This window comes from Oryctolagus cuniculus, chromosome 3 (assembly GCF_051225735.1).
Source record: "Oryctolagus cuniculus isolate XC-2025 breed Fujian yellow rabbit chromosome 3, ASM5122573v1, whole genome shotgun sequence".
In the NCBI taxonomy this organism is placed as follows: domain Eukaryota; kingdom Metazoa; phylum Chordata; class Mammalia; order Lagomorpha; family Leporidae; genus Oryctolagus; species Oryctolagus cuniculus.
Window position 1 is genome coordinate 156,813,997 of NC_142869.1, and position 18,644 is coordinate 156,832,640.

An 18,644-nucleotide genomic window follows, 5' to 3' on the forward strand; every position below is an offset into this window, starting at 1 on the left:
TCAATTACTTGAAACATCATGACTACCTGATAGCTCTACATTAGTGTGAAGCTGGAGTCAGTAGTCTGAGCCAGTTATCAAACCCAAGTACTGTGATGTGGGATGTGGGCATCTTAACTGGCTTCTCAAATGTTGGGCTAAAAATCTACACCTGAGAAAGAAATTACAAGGTCAATCCCATTCACAATAGCTACAAAAAAAAAAAAAGACATTGAAATAAATTTAAACAAGTGTGTACAAAAAAAAAAAAACAATGAAAATTACGAGACATCAATGAAAGTAATTGAAGAATCGCCCGTGTTTAGGAATTAGAAGAACTAATATTGTTAAAATGTTCATATTACCCAAAGCAATTTGCATATTGGGTGCAATACCCATCAAAATACCCATGATATTCTTCATTGCTGGGTAAAACATACTAAAATTCACATGGAAGCACAAAAGATCATGCCTAGTCAAAGCAATGTTGTACAAAAACAACAAAGCTGAAGGCATCACAACACCAAATTTCAACATATACAACAGAGCTATTGTAACAAAAATGGCACGATACCAGTATATAAACAGATACATAGACTACTAGAACAATTTAGAGATCCCAGAAATTAATCCACACATCTACAGTCAACCCATCATTGATAGTGGTGCCAAAAACAAACACAGGAGAAAGGACAACCTCTTCAATAAATGGTGATGGGAAAACTGTGTACATCTCTCACCATATACAAATATTAATTCAGAATGGATCAAAGATCTAAATGTAAGATCTGAAACTGTGAAACTACTACAAGAAAATGTACAGGCAACAATTCAAGACATTGACACAGGTGACAATATTTTGGATAAGAACCCCAAAGCAAAATTAGACAAATGGAACTGTATCAAACTCAGAAGATTTTGCACAGTAAAAGAGAAAAAGCAGAGTGAAAAGACAACCAACAGAATGGGAGAAACAAATTATAAACTATGCATCTGACAAAGAGTTAATATACAGAATATATAATAACCTCAAAAATCTGCAACACAAAAAGCAATAATCCAGTTATGGAATGAGCAAAGAGAGTATACATTTAGTCTAGTAGTTAAGGCACTTGTTAGTATGCCTATGTCTCACATCAGAGTACCTGGTTTCAATCCCTGGTGCTGGCTCCTGATTCTGGCTTCCTACTAATACCGACCCTGAGAGGCAGTAGAATGGCTCAAGTTGTTGTTTCTGCCACCCACGTGGGAGACACTGGATGGAATTCCTGGTTCCTGACTGACCTCTTAGCTATTGCAGGCATTTAGGGTGTGAACCAGAAGATGAGGGTTCTCTCTCTCTCCACTCACCCCCCACCACCTCACAAATTAATAATAAATGAAAAACAAAGCATTGTTGAAGAAATGAGAAAAGGGTCGAAGTAGACATTTCGCAGAAGAAGAAATAAAAATGGCCAGCAAATATGTGAAGAAATTCTCAATATCATTAGCCATCAGGGCAATGAAAATCATAACTGCAATGAGATATTATCTTACTCCAGTTAGAGTGGCAATGAAGAAGACAAACTGTCACAAATGCTGGTGAGGATTTGGAAAAAGGGAAATGCTTGTGCAATTATATTTAAGGCATATGCAACATACAATATACATATATATATTCATGTATATGTATATGTAAGTGGATAAGGGAAAATAAACCCATCTATAAATCGAAAAGTTAATTTAAAATATTCAGATATTTTGAAAGTTAGTACCACCATTATGGTGAACAGTATGGGAGGGTCCAACAACACTAAAAATACTTGTACCATGTGATCTAGCTACACCACTTCTGAGTGCATATCATAAGGAAATGAAATCAGCATGAGATATTTGCACTTCCATGTTCATTGCAGCACAATTCACAAAAGCATGGCATAGTATCAACTTACATGTCTGCTGATGGATGGATGAATGGGTAAAGAAAATATGAGAACTATACAGGAAGGGATATTATTCAGCCATAAAAAAAGAATGAAATCCTGTCACTGGCAGCAAGATGAATGGAATTGATATCAGTATATTAGCTGAAATAAGCCTAGCACAAAAAGACATATGCCAGGGGCCAGCTATGGGGTAGAAGGTTAAGCCTCTGCCTGTAGTGCCAGCATCCCATATAGGTGCCTGTTCAAGTCTCAGCTGTTCCACTTTGGATCCATCTCCCTACTAATGCACCTAAGAAAGCAGTGGAAGATGGCTCAGGTGCTTGGGCCCCTGCACCCATGTGGGAGACACAGAAGAAGCTCCCGGCTCCTGGCTCCTGGCTTTGCCCTGGCCTACCTCTAGCCACTGCAGCCATTTGGGGAGTGAACTAGCAGATGGGAGATCTCTCTCTCTTTCATTCTCTCTCTGTTTTTCTACCTCTCAAATAAGATAAATATTTTTTATAAGATAAATACTGTATATGCTTTCTAAGATGTGGAAGTTAAGAAAGAATTGCAGCTCTGAATTTTTAATAGTGATTATTAGAGATTGGGGAGTGTGGTTGTGTGGGATTAGAGGGAGATTAGATAGTGTGTACCCAAACCATATGAAGATAATAAGTTCTAGTATTCCATAGCATAGGGAAGTGATTACAGTTCACATTGTTGTATTCTATTCTGTATAAAGAACAGGAAGAGAGGAGCTCATATGCTCCAAACACAAAGAAACGATAAGGAAATGGGAAAATGAATCGTCTGCTGATATCGCTTTATGCTGGGTGTGTGTGTTGAAATATTGCAAGTGTGCCAATCAATAACTTTTTATAATAAAATAGTTAGGAAAATAGAGGAACCAATAGCCTAGACTCCACAAGTCTTGTCAAATTGAAAATGATCGAGTGGGTTAAGTCACTGCCTACAAATGCCAGCATCCTATATGAGTGCTGGTTTGAGACCCGGCTATCCCACTTCTGATCTAGCTCGTTTCCACCTGGCAAAGTGGCAGAAGATGGCCCAATTGCTGGCTTAGGCCTGCTCCAGCTCCAGCCCCAGCCATGCAGCTGTTTGGGGAGTGAACCAGTGGAAAGATTGCGCTCACTCTCTCTTTCTCTCTCTCTCACTCTGTCATTCACTCTCTCTCTCCCTTCCTCCCTCCCTCCCTCCTTCTAACTCTGCTTTCCAAATAAATAAATAAATAAATGAATAAATATTTTTACACAATTGAGAAGGATATCATTAATGAAGGGTGAAATTTCTTTCCTACTTGTTATAGAGCTCTCTTCCTCAAATTCCTTTCTTTTCTAAAGCTCTGCTTTGGAAGTGTTATGCCTCTCAAGTGAGAAATTCTGAGAAGTTTGAACAGAGGGATTTGGAGATTATTTCCTAGCCTTGTAAAAGCCACTTTAACCTAATATAAAAGATGATTGATGAGGTCTGGTGTACATAGTTGCTTGAAGGAACATTTATCTCAAGATTGATTAAAAGAGGCACGTGTACCAAAATTGTTCTTTTTGAAAAGGTTTGCATTCAAAATAGAGAAAGTTCCCCAAGTAATATCAATTCTTTTATTTATTACTTACAGTGTTTTATTTTGTGTTTTATTTTTGAGAGACTTGTTTCTATGTCTTCTGTTAGTAACATTAAACAGGAAAGATATTTCTTCTGTTTGCTTCTTTCTCTATCCGGTTATGTTTTTTTCACCTTATCAGGGGTTATTCATTCAGTCATTTCATGAATATTTTTAAGGCATCAATTATATGCAAGACATGTGGATATATATGTTCAAATAAGGGGAAATGAACCCACAGATACATACAAAGGTAAACTTTAAAATATTCAAGTGTTGCGCAAGAATGTACTCTTCTGGGCTTATTTTGGCAAGTTACTGTGATTTATTGTCAGAGAGCTTTGTCCTTGGTGAAATAGCTGAAATATCATCTGCATTGGTCCATGTTGGACTCGATATTTTATACTCAACTCTCCTGTCTATAACTAGATCACCAATTACTTTCATACAAACCTATAGTCTTTATTTTCACTGAATTTTATTCTCTACCTAGCACAAATTTTTCCTTGTAATGAATCTTATAAAAGGTCTTATAGACCTGAGAAAACTAATGTTAACACCCAAGCCCAGATCAAAATATTCAATGTTTTGAGTTCTTATCATTATTTGGTTTCACAGCTTTCTCCTATGTTAGAGACTTTATGATTGTTTTTCCTTCCAATCTCCAAATAAGACTATAAATTTATAAGATTAATTACTTAAAGGACTCTGCTTTCAGTGTTTTAAAATAATTTTGTGATCTCTTCAGACAATCATATTTATCCTAATAATAATACTATGAGTGTGTTAGTTCTGCTAGATTACTGAAAAGTTGAATTTCAGTTCCTTTGAATATTGAATTTTTCTTTTAAATACACTGAGGATCACATTATGTATGCTTTAGAATTTAAATAATTGCTTTCTTTAATCTGAGGTAATCAGTAGTGCCTTTATACATAAAATAAAACACTGTTTTCAATGTTCTTTTGCTATTAGGTGATTTGGGCCCTTGGGATCTGCTCATTTGCCTGTCTTCTAGGAAAGCAGGAGAAAACCCTTGCATATCCAAGGAGGACATGTGCCGGCTAGGTACTCATCAAAAGGTAAAGTGTGCATGGATTTGATCAACTCTGTGGATATTAGCACTGGTATCTCTTGATTTATCATGCTTTCTAAAAACGTCTTGAAAAAATAGAACCCCTATATCTTAAGAGAAATTTCCAACTGGCCGTGTATTATATACTTTATCTTAAAGCTGTAATCATTTTTTTATTTGATAGCATCTCCTTCAACTTCAGGTGCTGCCTACTTTGGTGTTTTACTAGGTAGGATACAATATCTATCTATCTATCTATCTATCTATCTATCATTTTAAAAGGTAGATAGATGCTAAAGTAATGGAGACAGAGTGAGAAGGAGAGAAACAGATGGACAGACAATGCTGTCATCACTGGTATAGTAAAACTAAATACTGATTCACTCCCCGGGTGTCTGCAAATACTAGGGCCAGGCTCAACCACAGCCAGGAATCTGGAACTCATTGCAGGTCACCCACGTGGGTGGCAGGGAGCCAACTGCTTGAGCCATCACCTGCTGCTTCTCCGAGTGCACATTAGTGGGCAGAATCTACAAAGAGATCAAGAAACTCCACAAAAACAAAACCAACAACCCAATTAAGAGATGGGCCAAGGACCTCAATAGACATTTTTCAAAAGAGGAAATCCAAATGGCCAACAGGCACATGAAAAAATGTTCAAGGTCACTAGCAATCAGGGAAATGCAAATCAAAACCACAATGAGGTTTCACCTCACCCCGGTTAGAATGGCTCACATACAGAAATCTACCAACAACAGATGCTGGCGAGGATGTGGGGAAAAAGGGACACTAACCCACTGTTGGTGGAAATGCAAACTGGTCAAGCCACTATGGAAGTCAGTCTGGAGATTCCTCAGAAACCTGAAGATAACCCTACCATTCAACCCAGCCATCCCACTCCTTGGAATTTACCCAAAGGAATTTAAATTGGCAAACAAAAAAGCGGTCTGCAGCCTAATGTTTATTGCAGCTCAATTCACAACAGCCAAGACCTGGAACCAACCTAAATGCCCATCAACGGTAGACTGGATAAAGAAATTATGGGATATGTATTCTTTAGAATACTATACCGCAGTAAGAAACAACGAAATCCGGTCATTTGCAACAAAATGGAGGAATCTGGAACACATCATGCTGAGTGAAGTAAGCCAGTCCCAAAGGGACAAATACCATATGTCCTCCCTGATTGGTGACAACTGACTGAACACCAAAAAGGAAACCTGCTGAAGTGAAATGGACACTATGAGAAACGGTGACTTGATCAGCATAGCCCTGACTGTTAATGAACAACTTAATACATTATCCTTCTTAGTATTTTTTTTTGTCTGTTCTACTTAATATGACTGGTTTAATTCTGTAATTATCACACAGTTATTCTTAAGTGTTGAAATTTAACTGAAATGTGATCCCTGTTAAACATAAGAGTAGGAATAAGAGAGGGAAGAGATGTATAATTTGGGACATGCTCAGGCTGACTTGCCCCAAATGGTAGAGTTAGAAACATACCAGGGGACTCCAATTCAATCCCATCAAGGTGGCATGTACCAATGCCATCTCACTAGTCCAAGTGATCAATTTCAGTTCACAATTGATCGTAATGAAAGGACTAAGAGTCAAAGGGAGCACATAAACAAGTCTAGTACCTGCTAACACTAACCGATAGAATAAATAAAGGGGAGAGTGATCCAACATGGGAAGTGAGATACTCAGCAGACTCATAGAATGGCAGATGTCCTAAATAGCACTCTGGCCTCAGAATCAGCCCTAAAGGCATTCAGATCTGGCTGAAAAGCCCATGAGAGTATTTCAGGCATGGAAAGCCAAGACACTCTGGCAAAAAGATCTCTGTGAGTGAGATCCCAGTGGAAAGAACAGGTCTTCAAAGAAGGAGGTACCTTTCTCTGAAGGGAGGAGAGAACCTCCACTTTGACTATGACCTCGTCTAAACAAGATAAGAGTCGGAGAACTCAGAGGGCTTCCATAGCCTTGGAAACTCATGACTGGAGCATAGGGAGATTACTGGTGCCATAGACAGGAGTGTCAATTTGTAAAGTCAACAACAGGAGTCACTGTGCACTTACTCCTCATGTAGGATCTCTGTCCTTAATGTGCTGTACATTGAGATTTAATGCTATAACGAGTACTCAAACAATATATTTCACTTTGTGTTTCTATGGGGGTGCAAACTGTTGAAATCTTTACTTAATGCATACTAAACTGATCTTCTGTAAAAAAAAAAAAAAAGAAATTATCAATTCCCAACTTGACTCTCACTGGGATTAAACATGACAATAGGTCTGATCTGATTTCATCATCATTTAAAAAAATCATCTATTATTTTTCACTTTATGTTTCTGTGTGGGAGCAAACTGTTGAAATCCTTACTTAATGTATACTAAGCTGATCTTCTGTATATTAAGATAATCGAAAATGAATCTTGATGTGAATGGAAGGGGAGAGGGAATGGGAGAAGGGAGGGTTGTGGGTGGGAGGGACGGTGTGGGGGGGAAGCCATTGTAATCCATGAGTCATACTTTGGAAATTTATATTCATTAAATAAAAGTTAAAAAAATATAAGTTGGCTGTAGATGTTTGGGTTGATTTCTGGTGTTTCAATTCTGTTCCATTGGTCTGTCCATCTGTTTCTGTACCAGTACCATGCTGTTTTTTTTTTTTTTTTTTGACAGGCAGAGTGGACAGTGAGAGAGAGAGACAGAGAGAAAGGTCTTCCTTTTGCCGTTGGTTCACCCTCCAATGGCCGCCGCGGCCGGCGCGCTGCGGCCGGCGCACCGCGCTGATCCGATGGCAGGAGCCAGGAGCCAGGTGCTTTTCCTGGTCTCCCATGGGGTGCAGGGCCCAAGCACCTGGGCCATCCTCCACTGCACTCCCTGGCCACAGCAGAGGGCTGGCCTGGAAGAGGGGCAACCGGGACAGAATCCGGCGCCCCGACCGGGACTAGAACCCGGTGTGCCGGCGCCGCTAGGCGGAGGATTAGCCTAGTGAGCCGCGGCGCCGGCCTACCATGCTGTTTTGATTACAACTGCCCTGTAGTATGTCCTGAAATATGGTATTGTGATGCCTCCGGCTTTGTACAAGATTGCTTTAGCTATTCGAGGTCTCTTGTGCCTCCATATGAATTTCAGCATCGTTTTTTCTAGATCTGAAAAGAATGTCTTTGGTATCTTGATTGGGATTGCATTGAATCTATAAATTGCTTTTGGGAGAAAGGACATTTTGATGATGTTGATTCTTCCAATACATGAGCATGGAAGATTTTTCCATTTTTTGGTATCCTCTTCTATTTCTTTCTTTAAGATTTTGTAATTTTCATCGTAGAGATCTTTAACGTCCTTGGTTAAGTTTATTCCAAGGTATTTGATTGTTTTTGTAGCTATTGTGAATGGGATTGATCTTAGCAGTTCTTTCTCAGCTGTGGCATTGTCTGTGTATACAAAGGCTGTTGATTTTTGTGCATTGATTTTATATCCTGCCACTTTGCCAAACTCCTCTATGAGTTCCAATAGTCTCTTAGTAGAGTTCTTTGGATCCCCTAAGTAAAGAATTATATTGTCTGCAAAGAGGGATAGTTTGACTTCTTCCTTCTCAATTTGTATTCCTTTAATTTCTTTTTCTTGTCTTATGGCTCTGGCTAAAACTTCCAGAACTATGTTAAATAGAAGTGGTGAGAGTGGGCATCCCTGTCTGGTGCCAGATCTCAGTGGAAATGCTTCCAACTTTTCCCCATTCAATAGGATGCTGGCTGTGGGCTTTTCATAAATTGCTTTGATTATATTGAGGAATGTTCCTTCTATACCCAATTTGCTTAGAGTTTTCATCATGAAAGGGTGTTGAATCTTATCAAATGCTTTCTCTGCATCTATTGAGATAATCATATGGTTTTTCTTCTGCAGTCTGTTAATGTGGTGAATCACATTGATTGATTTGCGAATGTTGAACCATCCCTGCATACCAGGGATAAATACCACTTGGTCTGGGTGGATGATTTTCCTGATGTGTTGTTGTATTCTATTGGCGAGAATTTTATTGAGGATTTTTGCATCTATGTTCATCAGGGATATTGGTCTATAATTTTCTTTCAGTGCTGCATCTTTCTCTGGCTTAGGGATTAAGGTGATGCTGGCTTCATAGAAAGAATTTGGGAGGATTCCCTCTTTTTCAATTGTTCTGAATAGTTTGAGAAAAAATGAAATCAGTTCTTCTTTAAATGTCTGGTAGAATTCAGCAGTGAATCCATCTGGTCCTGGGCTTTTCTTTGTTGGGAGGGCCTTTATTACTGTTTCAATTTCTGTTTCAGTTATGGGTCTATTTAGGTTTTCTATGTCTTCCTGGTTCAATTTAGGTAGATTGCATGTGTCCAGGAATCTATCCATTTCTGATAGATTTTCTTGTTTGCTGGCATACAAGTCCTTGTAGTAATTTCTGATGATTCTTTTTATTTCTGTGGTATCTGTTGTTATGTTTCCTTTTTCATCTCTGATTTTATTGATTTGGGTCTTTTCTTTTTTTAGTTAGTTGGGCCAATGGGGTGTCAATTTTGTTTATTTTTTCAAAAAACCAGCTTCTCGTTTGGCTGATTTTTTGTAATGTTTTTTTGGATTCAATCCTGTTAATTTCTTCTCTGCTTTTAATTATTTCTCTTCTCCTACTAGATTTGGGTCTAGTTTGCTGCAGATTTTCTAGATCCTTGAGTTGAATTGAAAGCTCATTTATTTGGTGCCTTTCCAATTTCTTGATATAGGCACCTATTGCTATAAACTTGCCTCTCAATACTGCTTTCGCCGTATCCCATAAGTTTTGATATGTTGTGTTGTTATCCTCATTTACTTTCAGAAAGTTTCTGATTTCTCTTTTGATTTCTTGAATGACCCAGTGTTCATTCAGGAGCATGTTGTTCAGTCTCCATGTGTTTGCATACTTTCTGGGGTTTCCTGAGTTGCTAATTTCCAGCTTCATTCCACTGTGATCTGAGAAGCTGCATGGTATGATTCTAATTCTTTTAAATTTGCTGAGACTTGCTTTATGACCTAGTATGTGATCAATCCTAGAGAAGGTTCCATGCACTGCTGAGAAGAATGTGAAGTCTGTAGATGTAGGATTGAAAGTTCTGTAGATATCTGTTAGATCCATTTGGGCAATAGTGTCGATTAAATCTGCTGTTTCCTTGTTGATCTTCTGTCTGGATGATCTATCTATTTCTGAGAGTGGAGTATTGAAGTCCCCCAGTACTATTGTATTGGAATGTAAGTCTCCCTTTAAGTCCCTTAACAAATCTTTTAAATAGACCGGTGCCCTGTAATTAGGTGCATATACATTTATAATAGTTACATCTTCCTGTTGAATTGAACCCTTAATCATTATATAGTGCCCCTCTTTGTCTCTCTTAACAGTTTTTGTATTAAAGTTTATTTTGTCTGATATTAATATGGCTACACCTGCTTTTTTTTTGGTTTTTGTTGGCATGGAATGAATATCTTCTTCCAACCTTTCACTTTCAGTCTGCATGCATCTTTGTTAGAGAGATGTGTTTCTTGTAGGCAACAAATAGTTGGGTGTTGTTCCTTAAGCCAGTCAGCCAGTCTGTGTCTTTTAACTGGACAGTTCAGGCCATTCACGTTTAATGTGACTATTGATAAATAGTGACTTTGCCCTGCCATTTTCCCGAAGATATTTGTTAGTATATGCTTTGAGCTTCCCATGCTCTTTTACTGGTAGGTGTTCTTCCTTTCCCTTCTTTCATATTGATGGCCGTGTTTCTGTGTTTCTGAGTGTAGCACATCTTTAAGTATCTTTTGCAGGGCCAGACGAGTGGCCACAAAGTCTTTCAATTTCTGTTTGCTATGAAAGGTCTTTATTTCACCTTCATTCACAAATGAGAGTTTAGCAGGATATAATATTCTGGGCTGGCAGTTTTTCTCTCTTAGCACCTGTGCTATGTCTCGCCATTCCCTCCTAGCCTGTAGTGTTTCTGATGAGAAGTCTGCTGTGAGTCTGATTGGAGATCCTCTGAGAGTAATCTGACGTTTCTCTCTTGCACATTTTAGGATCTTTTCTTTATGTTTCACTGTGGTGAGCTTAATTACAATGTGTCGTGGTGAGGATCTCTTTTGGTCATGTTTATTAGGGGTTCTATGAGCTTCCTGTACTAGGATGTCTCTGTCCTTCTCCAAACCTGGGAAATTTTCTGCTAGTATCTCACTAAAAAGGCCTTCTAATCCTTTCTCTCTCCATGCCTTCAGGAACTCCTAGAACCCGAATGTTGGTTTTTTTAATAGTATCCTGTAGATTCCCAACAATATTTTTTAGATTTCTAATTTCCTCTTCTTTTCTTTCGTTTGACTGTATCCTTTCCTGTTCTCTGTCTTCTAAGTCCGATATTCTCTCTTCTGCTTCACCCATTCTGTTTGTAAGGCTCTCTAATGTGTTTGTCATTTGATCTATTGAGCTCTTCACTTCATTTTGATTTCTCTTCACTATCACACTTTCCTGCTCTACTAGTTTCTGTGTTTCATTTTGATTCTTCCTTAAAATTTCATTTTCACGAGAGAGATTTTCAATCCTGTCCAATAAGGATTTCTGTAGTTCAAGGATTTGCTTTTGAAAACTTCTAAATGATCTTATCATAAATTTTTTGAAATCCGTATCTTGCATTTCTTCTATCTCATCATCTTCATCATCTTGACTTGGGGTGTTTTGTTTATTTGGAGGCATCATAATGTCATCGTTGATCTTGTTCCCTCGATTTCTGTGTTTATTGCTTGGCATGGTTAATTCTGTTTCCCTCACTGTGAGTTTTTTTTTTTTTTTATTATACTATGTCCGTGTTAAGTGGACTGCCTGCTGTTGGAGGAGCCTTGGAGGCTTGAGATGGGTGTGGCCTGAGAGCTCTGCTTGGTTCTTCAGGGTTACAGGTGTGCAAAGGTGACACCCTCAGGTTATGCTTGGTAAATCTCTCTTTATTTATTTATTCATTTATTTTATTTTATTTTGTTTTATTTTTTGTTCAGGAGGTAAGTAATACTGCAAGGCTGAGCAGAATGGATGGTATTTAGCTTCCGCTGGCTTCTACCCAAAGAGTCTGTGCAGGCTCAGTTTCTCCTGCGGACTCCCACTGGGTTGCCTAGGCTACTGAATTGTAGCCTTAACTCTCCCCTTTTATTACTTTTATTATGTATATCCCAGCTCTTTGTCTCTTGCTCGCCTTTGCAAGGTTGGTGGAGAGTGGGACTTGTCTGTACCAGTATGCCCCCACCTATTTATTTATTTATTTATTTTTCCTTCTCTCCTGTAGTCTGTTGGACTTTCCCGCTTCAAAACCTGCGTCCCTCTAAAATTCTGTCCGCCATTTCCCCGCCAATGTCTCCAGTTACTGAGCTCACCTCCGCTTCCAGCGCCGATGTGTGGACTCGGAGCCCTTGGCGTCCCTCCTCTCCCCGCTGGTGTCTTTGTCACATAGACTCCCCTTCCCGCACTGGCGCTCAGACTCTGCAGCTCCTGCGGTTCGGCTTCCGCGTGGTGGGCGACCCTGCTCTCCCAGTAGGTCCTTTGGGTCACAGCGAATAGCTCCAGAAGAGTTTCCTCTGCAATTTTTTCCTGATCCTTTTTCTGAGGCTACCGTAACTCCGCTTTTATTAAACTAAATTTTCCCGGACTATTGGTGCGCGCCCTCACTATTCCGCCATCTTGGCTCCACCCTCTGATGCTATCTTATAAAGTTGTGGATTTTCAGAAAGAACACCACAGAAGTGGAATGCCCTTCTTGTGCAGTATCAGGGGTCCATGATGTCTGCCTGTCTTATTTCTGGTGAGATTCACCTCTCACCAGGGTAAAGTGATATTGCTGGGTTTCTCCTCTGTAGAGTCAGTCTTTTCTCTATTGTAGTTAATAAATACCTTGAGAGGTGATACTTTGACACTAACCAAATATCCTACTCACACTCACACTTATGCCATTAATTTTAATATCCAGGGATGTGTCCTGCCCACAAGAATTGCTATTCTGGTGTGCAAAGAGTGATTTTCTATTTCTCTGAGTCATTCTATAATTATTAATTGGAATTCTGGAAGAGTTATTTCAATAAATGCGGCAAGTCTGAGTTTCTTTTCTTTAGCAAATAGAAGTCTCACTTCTTTTAGGGTTAATTTTACACTAAATTTGCACCAAAACTATTCATCTTGATGGAGGCCACTGAAGACATAGGAGGCTTTCTTAGCACTATGTCTCACTAATTTATTTTTAGCTGTATCAACCCTTTCATTCATTTTATTTATTCATTTACCTCATCATTCTTTCTACAATTACTTAGTAAACATCTGTGTGAAGCTCTGGTTGAGGCCCTGAGAATATAGCAATTGACAATACAGGCAAAAATTTGTTCTCTTAGACTAGAGCTTAGACACTTCTGGGGAGATAAAAGTGCAAATATAGACTAATAGATGGAAAAAAGTACTAAGGAGCAAATAGAGCAAGTAGAGAAAATTTTAGAGGATTGGGTTTTATATGAGATTAATGGAGATGGCGTTCCACCAAGAAGATGGCGTCTGAGCAAAGTCTGGAAGACAGGGAGCTCCTCTTGCTGAAGTCTGATAGAAAGTAGCAATTGGCATTGTGGTGCAGTGGATTGAGCTGCCGCCTGCAATGTACCATCCCATACAAGTTCCAGTCTCATCTGCTCCACTGCCAATCCAGCTGTCTGTTAATACACCTGGAAAAACAGCAAAAGATGGCCCAAGTGCTTGGGCTTCTGCCACCTGCGTGGGAGACCAGGATAGTGTTCCTGGCTCCAGGCTTCAACCTTGCTCAGCCTCTGCTGTTGTGGCCATTTGTGGGGAGTGAAACAGCAGATGGAGGATCTCTCTGTTTCTGTCTCTCCACCTCTCTCTGTAACTTTGTATTCTTCCAAGCTAATAAATATAAAGACTCTAAGCTAATAAATAAAATAAGCAATATATGCAATATGACACTCTGATCTCAAAAGTCTACTTTTTCAATCATATCAATAGAACCTGATAAAAATACATGTTTAGGCATTCTGCATAAAACCTTACCTAGTGAGCATTCTTAAAGAATACACAAATTCCCCGTGATGCAGGTATATAGCTATCACTTCAGAGAGTGAAAAATTTGAAGCTTCATGAACCATGACTTACTTATGTAAACAACATAGATATTCAACACAGGAGTTGATTCCAATTTGTTGTGGGGTGTTGTAGGACTGTTAATGACACTGGGATGAACAAAGAAAGGACACTGCTCAAGTTAGGATTACTAATCACATTACAGCTTAGTAATTATACTGCATAATGAAAATCATCATAAGGTTTGTAATGGGAAGTGAATGGCTAAGAGTCTCTCTAATCTGTAGGATAATAGCATGAATTCATAACCGTATTGGTCTACATGATGCAGAGAGAGATAATGCTAAGTTTATAACTGGGCTGTATTTCAGCTCACACAGACAGGTACTAGCGTTTCCAAAGCAGAAGGGATCATTTCTAGCATTAAATGCTTGTAGCATTAGCAGTCCCTAAAACTGGGATTCCGGCTTTGGTATTTGGATCCCTGAGAACTAACTGAGGTGATGCTTATTTCAAAGAGGTGAAGGCATTTTCAGGAGCATTTGATGGGTGATTGTGTGTAAGAAACATGGGAGAAAGACAACTTTCTCTGGTTAGCTTGTTCTCTGAATTTCTAGATAATTCTTTTTGTTGTGGATGCTGAACAGCTTTGGGAGGAAGGTATGACTATCTATACAGACAAAATGAGAAAAAGAGCAGGTAAGATACAGAGTTGTGTGTGTTCTGTCTCAATGATCTTGAGTGATCACAACAAATTTTTCATGCACCCAGATACATTCTCATGCTTTATAAATAGCTCAAATTCAAATGTCTACTCTCCTTAATGAATTAATGATATTTCTGTACATTTACTTTTTATTTTTAAAAATATCTACTAGTAGTATTATATTTTACTATTAATGAATTATTCCTCAAAAGAAGAATAATTTTACTTTTTCTTATAGGTAATAGAAACAATTTAGATACAGAGTATCACAAATTAAGATTGTAGAAGATGTGTTGGGACTGAAATATTTTTAAATGTGTATTCCTTTCCACCCAATTTGATCTCTTAGAAATATCCCAGGATTTGAATATAACTTTCATTTTATATATGCATTCCATTTCTTTCAAAATGATTTTGTGCTAAGGAAACTACAGTCTATATATAAATACACACACACACACACACACACACACACACACATATATATATATGAATAAAGCATTCAAACCTAAGACAAGATTCAAATATATATTAACTTTTTTGGTTAATAATTATATGTCAGTGTGGGTTCATCAAGTATATAACAAATGTACCAGTCTGATGGAGTTGGTAATGTGAGAACGGGGGGACATGGGAAGTCTCTCTACCTTATGCTTAGTTTTACAATGAGTCTAAAACTGTTGTGAAAATAAAGTATGTTAAAAATAATTAACAATCCTAAGCTAGAAAATTTTACCATGTAAGTTCACCATGTAAGTCAGCTAATCCTACTTAAAATTCTTTTGATGGTGTTCTACTTGACAGTGATGCAAATTTTATATGTTTTATGGTACACATAAAATGAAAAGCTCTAGGATATAGGAAAGTGCTATTAGGTTTAACAATTAGAAAGTTAAAATCTGTGTAATGTAGTTGATGTACAACAACTGCATGACCCGTGACCCTAAATACTTTTACTTTGTGCTGAGTTACTCAGTTTAACTGCTTAGTGTGGTGCTCAGTTCTAGAGTATAACAGAGAGATGTTTTTGTATTATGTGTCACCATGGTTACGTTATCTCTAACTATGAATGCTGAAGAGACACATGGGAAGAAGCAGCAAGGGGAGAGGTCAGAAGGTGAGGGATAGGAAAGCGGAAGGTGAATGAGTTAGAACAGCGGCTTCCATGCATTTGGCGCTGAGTTTGTGTGTGTGTGTGTGTGTGTGTGTGTTTTAAGATTTTATTTATTTATTTGAGAGGTAGAGTTATAGAAAGGGAGAGGGAGAGACAGAGAGAAATGTCTTCCATTCATGGGTTCACTCCCTAAATGGCTGCAACAGCCAGAGCTGAGCCCATCCAAAGCCAGGAGCCAGGAGCTTCTTCTGGCACCCAAGCGGGTGCAGGGACCCAAGCACTTGGGCCATCTTCTACTGCTTTCCTGGGCCATAGCAGAGGGCTGGATCTGAAGAGGAGCGGCTGGGACTCGAATCAGTGCCCATATGGAATGCCAGCGCTACAGGCAGAGGATTAACCTAAGGCACCACAGTGCTGGCCCCTCTAAGTTTATTTTTTAAGACTAATTTATTTATTTAAAAGTCAGAGAGAAGGAGAGAAGGTTGGGGAGAGAGTGAGGGGGAACTGCAGGGTGGAAGAGAGAGAGAGAGAGAGAGAGAGGTATCTTCACTGTTTCAGTCCTCAAATGGCTTCAACAGCTAGGATCTAAGAACTCCATCTGGGTCTTCCAAGTGGGTGGCAGGAACTCAAGGACTTGGTCCATCATCTGCTGCTTCCCAAGTGCATGATCAAGGATGCTGGATCAGAAATGGAATAGCAGGAACTGGAACTGGCATTTGGATATGGGATGTGGGTTTCCCAAGTGGTGACTTAACCCACAATACCATAATGCCCACCCTGGCTCTGAGTGACTGAATCAAGTGTTTTGTTAATCCTGAGTCAGTTCATCTTTCTGACCCAATGTTTTGCATGAAAAGTCATCTCTGTGATATGACACAGCAACCTACTTTGCTCTGTGAAGTCTGTGCACACTACACTCTGTTTTTGTAACATCCACATAAATTCTTCTGGCTCACTCGTTCAGTTCTTATTGACCACTTTTCCAGGACTCTTCTTGCCTCCAGTTAGATTAGGATTGAACCCCATAGCCCAGGCTCACCAAGCAGTCACAGTGGCAACACGTCTGCTCTGAACACTCTTAAGGTTAGAAATGGACCTGAGCCAGTTCTCAGCTTTTAGTGCTACTTGCCCAGGGCTGCTTCTCGTTCCCAGAATCTATTAAAGATACTATTAAGTCACTAACAAGTGAGTAATTTGCTGAATGTGGTGAAAATAGCTCAATTATATTGACTTTTGAAGCTATTCGCAATCTAATTTAAGAAGGTACTTTGTGTGTTAACTTGAAAAAATAAACAAGTCTTCATTACGAATTTTGTATGATTTTGCAGTGCTCTGTGCCTTTTGTTCTAATCCTTCCTAAAAATTCTGAATTGAAGAGTTGGGGGCTTTAAGATATCCCTTTGTCTTAGTCCATTTGAATGACTATAACAAAATACCTGAGGCTGGGTGATTTATAAACTGCAGAAATGTATTCCTCATAGGGAATTCAAAGGTTAAGGTGCCACCAAATTTGCTGCCAGCTGAAGGGTGCTCTCTGCTTCCCAGAGGATGCATGGTGGAAAGGAGAAAGGCTGGAGGGCCAGGCAGCTCTCTGAATCCTCTCTTTGTTATGATTATGATTATAATTATAATCGATTAAGTTTTTTAAACATTACTTATTTGAAAGGCAGAGTTAACAGAGAGAGAGGGAGGTACAGAGAGAGACAGAGAGACAGAGAGAGGGATATCTTCTATCTGCTGGTTCACTCTCTAAATAAATGCAATGTTTGGGGCTGTGCCACGTGGAAGCCAGGATCCTGGAGCTTCTTCTGGGTCTTCCATGTGGGTGCAGGGCTCCAACCCCTTGGGCTACCTCTGCTGCTTTGGATTGGAAGTGGAGCAGGAGAGTTTCAAACCGGTGCCCACATGGGATGCTGGAGTCACAGGTGGCAGCCTTATCTGCTATGTCACAACATCAGCCTCGATTGTGATTATTTTAACATATACATATTTAGATTTATTTGAGAGACAGATAGAAAGAGCTTCCATCTCTTGGTCCATTCCCCAAATGCCTACCACAGCCAAAGCAGGACCAGGGCCAAAGCTGAGTGTGAGAACTCAACCTAGGTCTGCTGTGTGGAGGACAGGAACGCCATCACTTTAGCTCTCGCCAGTCTCTCTCAGTGTCCACAGCAGCAGGAAGCAGGAGGCAGGGCTAAGCACTGCACCCAGGTTATTCTGGTGTGGGAACCCAACTGATGTCTTAGCTGCTAGAGCAAGGCCCCGCCTCAGAAAATTTTTAGCTAATCACCTCCTAAAGGCCCGACTCTTGCTACTGTCACACTGGAGATTTAATTTCAACATATCGACTTTGGTTCACATTCAGATTCCCTTCTTTTCCTAAATTTAGTGCCTGAATTTTGAATTTGAAAAAATGTAGACAACCCTAAGATCAAAATTATACTACTCTTATAGCCCTTTCTCAGTTCCCAGTGCAAAAGAACGTTAAGTGACGGGCCACCACTGTGGGCTAAGCCTCCGTTTGTGGCACTGGCATTCCATATGGGCTCTGGTTCATGTCTGGGCTGCTTCTCTTCCAATCCAGTTCTCAGCTAAGGCCTGGGAGAGCAGTGGAAGATGGCCCAAGTGCTTGGACCCTTGCATCCACCTGGGGAACCTAGAAGAAGCTCCTTGCTCCTGGCTCCTGGCTTTGGATCTGCCCAGCTCTGGCCATTGCAACCATTTAAAGAGTGAACCAGTGGATGTCTGTAACTCTGCCTCTCAAATAAATACATACGTCTTTTTTTTTTTTTTTAAAAAGAATGTTAAGTGACTTAGACTTGGATATATTGGGGACATTAATCATGAACATTTAGGAATGTTGTTATTAAGAGAAGATAAAAATTAAAGTTATTTGTGCCATTTTCTTATAAGCTAAAATATGCTTGAACTTAAAATAACATTTATAGATCATTCAAAAAATGAATTTTTGTTAAAACAGATGTCCCTCTTCACTGGGTTTTGTATTTGGAAACATTAATGCCATTTAGTATGAAGTGAAGACTATGTATGAAGTTTTTTTTTTTTAAATAATAATTTTTTTTTATTTGAAAGAGAGTTACAGAGAGAGGTAGAGCCAGAGAGAGAGATCTTCCATTCTGCTGGCT

The 18,644-nt window shown here is 39.3% G+C and overlaps 1 protein-coding gene across 7 annotated transcripts in view; it reads left to right on the forward strand.

Annotated features, from left to right (window-relative positions):
- CPED1 (cadherin like and PC-esterase domain containing 1) overlaps window positions 1–18,644 on the forward strand; it is a 587,225-nt gene that overhangs the window by 70,499 nt on the left and 498,082 nt on the right. For all 7 annotated transcript variants that reach the window (XR_016231749.1, XM_089329475.1, XM_008258284.5 and 4 more), the window contains exon 3: window positions 4,483–4,589. Coding sequence is in view for 6 of the 7 variants with exons in the window: in XM_089329475.1 (XP_089185601.1) it covers window positions 4,483–4,589 (107 nt within the window). In the remaining variant the exon portion in view is untranslated. The remainder of the gene's footprint in view (window positions 1–4,482; window positions 4,590–18,644) is intronic.